The sequence below is a fragment of the Mobula birostris genome, chromosome 9 (assembly GCF_030028105.1).
Source record: "Mobula birostris isolate sMobBir1 chromosome 9, sMobBir1.hap1, whole genome shotgun sequence".
NCBI lineage: Eukaryota > Metazoa > Chordata > Chondrichthyes > Myliobatiformes > Myliobatidae > Mobula > Mobula birostris.
Window position 1 is genome coordinate 154899570 of NC_092378.1, and position 8674 is coordinate 154908243.

Here is an 8674-nt window from a genome sequence, read left to right on the forward strand (position 1 = left end):
GGCTTGTGAATACAGAGGGTAAAATGAATGCAGCAAAATACAGGGAAATTCTAGAGGAAAACCTGATGCAGTCTGCAAGAGAATTGCGACTTGGGAGATTTGTTTTCCAGCAAGACAATGACCCCATGCATAAAGCCAAAGTAACACAGAAATGGTTTTAAAAAAAAAACAAAGTTAATGTCCTGGAGTGGCCAAGTCAGAGTCCAAACCTCAATCCAATTGAGAATTTGTGACTGGATTTGAAAAGGGCTGTTCATTCACATGCAGTCTCACAGAGCTCGAGTAGTTTTGTAAGGAAGAATGGGGAAAACCTGCAGTGTCCAGATGTGCTAAGCTGATACAGACTCAAGGCTGTTATTGCTGCCAAAGGTGCATCTACTAAATACTAACTTGCAATAAATTATTGTGTTTTATAATTGTAATTAATTTAGATAATGTGTAGAGATCTGCTTTAACTTTGACACAAAAGTATTTTTCTATTGATCAGTGTAAAAAAAAAGCCAAATTAACCCCTCTGTGATTCAATGCTGTAAAACAATAAAACATGAAAACTTCTAAGGGGTGTGAATATTTTGTATAGGCACTTTTATCTTGAATTTTGATGTGCTTGCAGATGGGTCTAGCTAGACTGGCATGAAGGCTGCTGTAACCAGGGTGGACTTAAGCCGTAGCTTTCTGTGTCGTAGCTAATATTGCTGATGTAGGATTTCAACTAGAAACATTAACATCCCCCCACAAATGTAACTCAGCCCACTGAGATCCTCCAGATACCAGCACCCGCAGTCTACTGCATTTCCAAGAAGCCACATTACCTATTTGTTCTTCCATTTCTCATGTTCTGAAGTAAACATAGTGCAATGCTTCTTGCAGCTCAATGCTGCAGCACTCCGTAAGGAGCTCACTGGAGATCAACCCAGAGCAAGTGAATCATTGGGAGAGGGCAAGGCCCACTCAAGGATAAAGGAAGAAACACAAGGGATTCTGTGGATGCTGGAAACCCAGAGCAACACACACAAAATGCTGCAGGAGCTCAGGCCAGGCAGCATCTACAGAGAGGAATAAGCAGTCAACTTTTCAGACCCAGACCCTTCATCAGGACTGGAAAGGAAGAGGAAGAGGTTGGGGGAGGGAGGGGAAGGAGGACAAGCCAGAAGACGATAGGTGAAGCCAAGTGGGCGGGAAAGGTAAAGAGCAGGAGAAGGAGGAATCTGAAGAGGAGGAGAGTGGATCATGAGAGAAAGTGAAGGAAGAGGGACACCAAAGGGAGGAGAAGAGGTAAGAAGTCACAGTGGGGATTAAAAGAGGAAAGGGAGAGGAGAAGGAGAAATCGTGTCCATTCCATCAAATATTTGGAGGGAACATTCACTTGGATGCAAAGGACGTGAGTAAGGTCCTCAATGATTACTTTACATCAGTATTCACCAAGGAGGACATGGAGAATAGGAAGATCAGTGCCAAGTGTCATCACCTCCAAAGATCTATCCAGGGCCCAATCACAATACGGCTATATTTCATTAGGAGTTTGATGGGATTTGGTACGTCAGCAAATATCTACGGAAATTCAGTGGAGAGCATCCCCCACTGCAATAGAGGCTGCTTAATGCCGTAGACACCGCCTGCTCTACCACAGGCACAATGCTTCCCTCAGCAGAGGTCAAGTGAGCCTTCACAACTCTGCCATGGACAGTCCCAAGCCCAGATGCAAAAGGAGGGGCCAGCAACTCCACCCCACAGAAGCTCCAAAGCCCTCTACCCTGGGAAAGGACAGATCTTCAAAGATGGGCTACAACCTGGGTTCAAGACTGGCTCAGAACCGAGGACTCTGACGAGCTACTGTCAGCGGCCTATTCCCCAATAGAAGTGACGGGCTTAGAAGCAGAAGTGAGCCTTAGGCTCCTCTTCAATGGTAGTAATGAGAATTGGGTATGTCCCAGATAGTGAGGGTCTTGCCGGATGGATGCTGACTTTCAAAGGCACCTTTATTTATCAGGTAATATATAATAATTTTATATCTTTGCACGGTCCTGCTGCCACTAAATAACACTATTTATATTAGTTATCTAAGAAGACTGCAGCAGAGTGGTTTGACATAGATACCTACAACCTGGCTGCCTGCAAAAACAAAATCATATATTTAGCAATAAGCAACTGACATAAAGATGAGTAAGAACTGAACTAAAATGTCAGAGTAGGCTTGAAGACCGCCTCTTAACGGTGACATCCGTCCCTCTGCTTGGGAGACAGCTTTGGCTGAGCAAGACCAAACACCAGTGCCCCGGACCAGGGTGGGGAAGAGAGGGCCAGAAGCCGGGAGGCCGGAGCTGCGCTGGGGGTTATACTAGAGAGGCCTAGGGCAGGGCAGCTTCCCTTAAATCAGCCCCGGGACCGCAGGGGCCGGGTGAGCGGCGGTGCCGCCGCCGCTGCTGTACCCGAGGCACACTCACCATGCTTATACTGCGATGATATGCCGGTCTGGCTCATGCTCCGAACGCCCCTGAGCAGTCCCTTTAAGCGACGGGAGGCGGGCTGCAGCTCTCCGGCTCTCGGGCCTACAGGCCAGGCCTCCTCCGCGCCATTTCCGCTGCCGCCCCGGATCCGCCCAGCGCGCAGGACCGGGCCGGCTCAGACCGGATCGCGCCGGATCCCTACGCGCTCACTCATTGGCGGGCGCGCAAGGCTCGAGTGCCTATTGGCTGGCTGGCAGGGTACCCGGTAATTGGTCTCGCTGGGGGAGGGGAGAACCTCTGGTTGGTTTGTTCGGATGCAGGAGCTCTAATGTGATTGGTGGCCCCGGAAGAGACCGACTGGCAGGTCAGGTGACCGAGGGGTCACGCGAACTCGATCTCCCAGCCACGTGACCTGCGTGCGGGTGTAGAGCGTCGCCTGCGAGAGGCTGTTCAGCCCCTTTAATGGGCTACCATTCACTAAGTTCGGGGTCGATCCTGTCCGTCCCTCGTTTGCTGTGCATCGCTTACCATCTGAAAGTACATTGGAATGAAATTCCTGCACTGCTGAGATGTGGACACCAGCTTTCTCTCCATGCACTGTCTACTCTAGCGTAAAGGAGTTGGGGGCTTGCTGTTCTGGTTAACAACGGATAGTGCAATCCGGGTCATATTACAATCAAGGAACGTGTTTGTAGACCGGATATTGAACTTTTTGCTGTTGGACTCTGGCCATATTCCACCGAGATACAACACTGGGCGGCACGGGAGGTCGTTCCTGCCTGTGGTCATCGAATTTTGCAGCTCCTCCCGTGGAGGGTCAGACACCCTGAGCCAATAGGCTGGTCCTGGACTTATTTCCATCTGGCATAGTGATATGAGAGGATCATGGGACAGGAGACCCAGGGAGAAGGAAAAGGGGGAGGGGGGGGATCGTTACACACTGCACTTTTTTCAGTGATCTATATGAACAGTACACAAGACACATATCTTGGTAGAATAATACACCAATACCAATACTTTGAATGGGAACGATGACTATTTATATCAAGGGCCCGATGGAGATGCAATCAGCCACCAAAATCCCATCACACCCAACAGAGAAGCACTGAAAACCCCTCAGCATTTTTAAACTTGTCCTTCTATTTTAGCTCTGGGTTGTTGTTTTTCTGCTGTGTTTGAAATGGTAGCATTGATTATTTCATATCTCTGATTTTAATCCTAACACTGGAATACTTACAGAATCAGGTTTATTATCACTGGTGTGTGTCATGAAATTTGTTAACTTAGCCAGTGATTATAAACCTGACTGATTCTGATTCTGCAGAAAAACAACAACCCAGAGGTAAGACGAAAGGGCAAGTTTGAAAATGTTTGCGGGTCCAGTTTGGAAGCAGAGTAAAGGGAGCAATCAGACTGGATAAAGAAGGCATACAGGTAATGTGTGAACAGCAAGAAATGCAAGGAGCCATCATCTAAATGTGTGCATCCAATGCTGAGTTTTAAATTTCAGGAGTGCACGTTGTCATAATCTTAGAAAAACAGACAATAGGAGGCGAGGCCATTCAGCCCTTTCAATCTGCTTCTCCATTCAGTACTATCACAGCTGATCCTTCATGCCAATACCAATTCCCATTCTTTCCCTGTACTCAATTCTACTACGGACAGTCCCAAGCCTAGCTTTGAAAGGAGGATGGTTGGGCATGGGGCTAGCAACCCCATTCAGTGAAAACCCAGAGCTACAGAAGCCCCGAAGTCCTCATCCCTGGGAGAGCAGTAACGTCAGGGAAGATGGTATACATCTGGGGAAAACTTGAAAGATTGGCCCAGTACAGAGGACTCTGGTGAGCTGCTAACAGTAGCCTATGCCCTGGGGAGATGGGGTTGAACTCCCTGAGTCCTTTGTGTTTCAAGATCTATCTCCTTAAATACATTCGGTAGCGTGGCCATCACTACCTTATGTGGTACAGAATCCCACTGGTTCCCCACTTCCTGACTGAAGAGATTTCTCTTTATTCCCATATCCTGAGACTGCCAAGAAAGTCCCACTGATGCCTACTCTCTGTTTTCTACCAAACCATTTTAATCCAGGCCAGATGATTACGCCTGTGCCATATGCTTTCATTTTGCTTGTTAACTTCGTACATGGGGCTTTTTCCACAGACATTCTGAAAATCCACCATCCACACTGCTACTCCTACATTTATTCCACCAGTCACATCTCCACAAAACTGAAATCAGGTTTGCAAACACCATTTTCTTGTCATTCTTCCAGCACATCAAATTCTTGTTTCTGTGATATTTCTGGGAAGTTGCTTGCATTTTCTTGTGTAAAAACTGACCCAAAGCTTTACTGTTTCTCAATCCTTCATTAAAACTCTCCAATGTCTGACTGTGAAGGATCTACATTTACCTTCACTGAACTTTTTTACATGGCATACTTACGGAAGCTTCTTCAGGTTGTTATAGCTGGGGGTGGTAATGGAGACAAGCTCCTACAACCTATTAAATGCTCCCAATGGCCAGTGTCTCAAACAGCCTCTGACAACCAAGTCCAGCTCCCGGCCTTCATGTGTGGCTTAGCTACTGAGCCTGATAGAACCGTTTCTACTGACAGGAGACGGGGCAAGGGCAGGTTACTGCTGTCCTAAAGCCGGGCGCTTCGAGCAGATTGGGCTTGTCAACTGTGAATGGCAGCTCTTCTCTGACCTCAAACCTCTGCTGCCTTGTGGCTACACCCACTCATGGGGAAGGCCCTGGGAATAAACCCCAGGGGAAAATATGGAGCTGGATTCCCTGAGGCAATCCTATGTTGAATGGCAACTGTGTTCCTTTGGACTCATCAGCCATGTGGAGAGGGGGAGCCTGCTACACAGGCAACGGCTCGCTCTCTGTATCGTACTGCCCAGGCTTGTGTATCGTGTAGACAGCTGGGATTCACGGTCAACCCTGACCAACGGAGGGCCTCTCCCTCTGTGGAAGCTTCAACAGTTCACTTTTATCATCCCCCCCTTGTTTTATTTTTCCTCTCTGAGTCATTCTCAAGTTCAAAAACAGCTCAAAGTTCAAAGTACATTTATTATCAGAGTATGTATGCAGTATACAACCCTGAGACTCGTCTTCCCACAGACAGTCAAGAACAAAGAACCAAGGAACCAACCTGATAACAAAAGAAAATCAAACACCAAACACCCCCTCCATCCCCCATGTGCAAGAACATTGTGCAAACAGCAACAAAAAATGATCGGAATATAAAACACAAAATCAAAAGGCATATTTCAGTACGGGTCAGATAGCCACATCCGCAGTCTCCATGTCCCAGGTTCAAAGATCTGAACTTGGGCAACTGCAGATTTCAAAAGAGATTCAATGGTACCACACAAAAAGTTTTTAAGAGCTCAGGGGGATAAGTTGGTTAATTAGCTTGTTCTTGTAGCACATACAGTGAGAACACCTCATCCATACAGACCATTTCATCACATCACCTCAGAACAAGGGAGAAGCAACAACAGATGCAGAATAAAGTGTTACAGTTACAGTAGAGTGCAGTGCAGGCAGACAATGTGGTTCAAGGTAGATTGTGAGGTCAAAAATTCATTTCAGCATACTAGGGAACTGTCCAACAGTCTGATAACAGCGGCATAAAAGCTGCCTTTGAGCCTGGTGAGTCGTGTTTTCAGGTTTTTGCAATTTCTGCCCGATGTGAAAGGGGAGAAGAGAGACTGCCCAGGGCGACTGAGGTCTTTGATGACGCTAGCGTTTTACTGAGGCAGTGGGAAGTGTAGACAGAGACCATGGCAGGGCGGCTGGTTTCCACGTACTTGTGGCATTCAGACAGAACTGTTAGGATGGGAAACTGCTTCTTCCTCTAGGAAATGAGATTGAACTCCCTGCCACCACGTATCCCTCATTACATATGAAGCACCCGTAGCATTATACTGTTTATTTTTTAACCTGTGTTGTAAGTGCACCTTACACTAAACGTCATTCTTCGGGAATATATGTTACAATCTCTGGTAATATTACTATATGTTTTCTCTCTGTGTTGTTCACCTTGGTCACTTCGTCTGGCCACGTTCGTGTACTCGGTTGAATGACATTAAACTGAACGTGAACTTGATAGCCAAGTGATAGAGATGGTGCTGAAAAATGTGAGTTACTACACTTTGGTGGGAAGAGCAGAGAAACCGAGCAGAGAGTCATTTGCACGGATGTTAGTGCAGAGGGCAAAAATCTGTAAAATTCTGACATCAAGTCACAAAGTAACGGAGTAATTCAGCATCAGAGTAGGAAGAGAGTAAAGAGTATTGGGTTGAGTCTGTCTGTGGAGCACAATATCCACCCAGGAGCTCAAGATGCAGAAGCAGTATGGTGGAGAGAAGAAACAGGAAGGGTAAAAGGTCCCTGCTCAGCATGGTGCACGTACTCTGCTACCTCTCGTCCCTAATAAAGTGGCCACTGAGCGCCTGTTCATGGTCTTCTACTGCTGCAGGCCTTTCACATCAAGGTTCAGCATGTTCTTCGGCACACCACTGTTGTAACGTGTGGTTATTTGAGTTACCGCTGCCTTCCTGTCAGCTTGAACCAGTCTGACCATTCTCCTCTCACCTCTCTCATTGCCATCTTGAGTTTTCACCCACAGAACTGCCTGCCGCTCACTGGATGTTTTTAATTTCTCACACCATCCTCTGTAAAGTCTAGTGGCTGTCATGCATGAAAATCCCAGGAGATCAGCAGTTTCTGAGATACTCAAACCACCACATCTGGCACCAACTACCATTCCATGGTGAAAGTCACTTAGATCACATTTTTTCACCATTTTGAACCTCCTGACCTTGTCTGCATGCTTTTATGCATTGAGTTGCTGCCACATGATTGGCTGATTAGATACTTGCATTAACAAGCAGGTGTATCTAATAAAGTGGCCACTAGATGTTGACCCCCCCCCCCAACAAAGGTTAAATTTTAGGACACCAATCAGCTGAAGTGCAAGAGAGATGCACTAATTGGAGGGTGATCTTAACCATTATACATTTTAGACAAATCAAACTGGCAAGGGTAGCCTTGAGGATGAGCTCCTAGAATGTATTTAGAATGGTTTCTTAGAGCAATACATTGAGGAACCAGTCAAGGTACAGGTTATTTTAAATCAGGTACCGGGTAATGTTACTGGATGTATTAATTTTCTCAGAGAAAGCATCTCCTAGGAAACAGTGTTCATAACACAGTAGAAATTAATACTCACCCTGAGAGAGAGCGACCTTCAAGAGGACCACGGCCTTGTCATACGGTTTGGAGGCTTGCGTGCCTCAATGACCCGGAGAGCTGTGCAGGCTGGAGTCAGGGCTTTGTGCTTTGGCTCTTGGTAGGGTCTCCCATGCCAACCAGGTCAAAGGGTAGAGGCCAGACTAAGAGTGGTTCACCGGTCCTCCAGGTTCAGGGGTTCAGCTCAGGGTTAACGAAGAATTCCTCTACATCTGAGTGTGACACATGACTGACAGTAGTGAAAACCAAGAGGAAACTACTGTCTGGATGAAGAAAGCCCTGAACACAGACAGAAGTGGAGGACCTTCATCGCTGCCCTAAGCACCAGCAGCATAACGGGCAGTAAGTAAGCTACAAGAGAGGGAGGGAAACTCGAATTTGAAATAAGTAGCCTAAACACAAATAAAGGTAATTGGTCAGACTGCACTTGTAGTATTGGGAACAGTTCTGGGCTCCTTACCTAAGAAAAAATGTGCTGGCTTTGGAGACGATCCAGAGAAGGTTCCTGAGAATTATTCTGAGAACGAAAAGGTTAACATATGAGGACTGTTTGGTGGCTCTGGGCCTGTACTTGCTGGAGATGAGAAGAATGAGGGGGTGTTTCATCGAAACCTATTGAATATCGAGAGGCCTGGATAGGGTGGATGTGGAGAGGATGTTTCCTACAGTGGGGAAATCAAGGACCAGAGGGCACAGCCTCACAATACATGGATGTCCCTTTAGTACAGAGATGAGGAGGAAATTCTTTAACTACGGAGTGGTGAATCTATGGAATTCATTGCCTCAGATGCCTGTGGAGGCCAAGTTATTTGGATATATTTACAGACATCCCACCCTGCAAAAACTCATTTCGGGAGGTCTCAACAGGAAGTCTCAACCTCATAGCAGTCTGTGTCAATGACTTTGTTAATTTTGCAAGATATCAGATTCACAAGTGTTTTGTGAGACAGCCGACTTCTGAATTC

General features: G+C 46.6%; 1 protein-coding gene across 2 annotated transcripts in view; it reads right to left on the reverse strand.

Annotated features, from left to right (window-relative positions):
• Positions 1–2609, reverse strand: part of xpo6 (exportin 6) — a 157743-nt gene extending 155134 nt beyond the window's left edge. For both annotated transcript variants that reach the window (XM_072269231.1, XM_072269229.1), the window contains exon 1: positions 2445–2609. In XM_072269231.1, the coding sequence (XP_072125332.1) occupies positions 2445–2447 (3 nt within the window). In that variant the 5' untranslated portion in view covers positions 2448–2609. The remainder of the gene's footprint in view (positions 1–2444) is intronic.
• Between the last annotated feature and the right edge of the window lie 6065 nt (positions 2610–8674).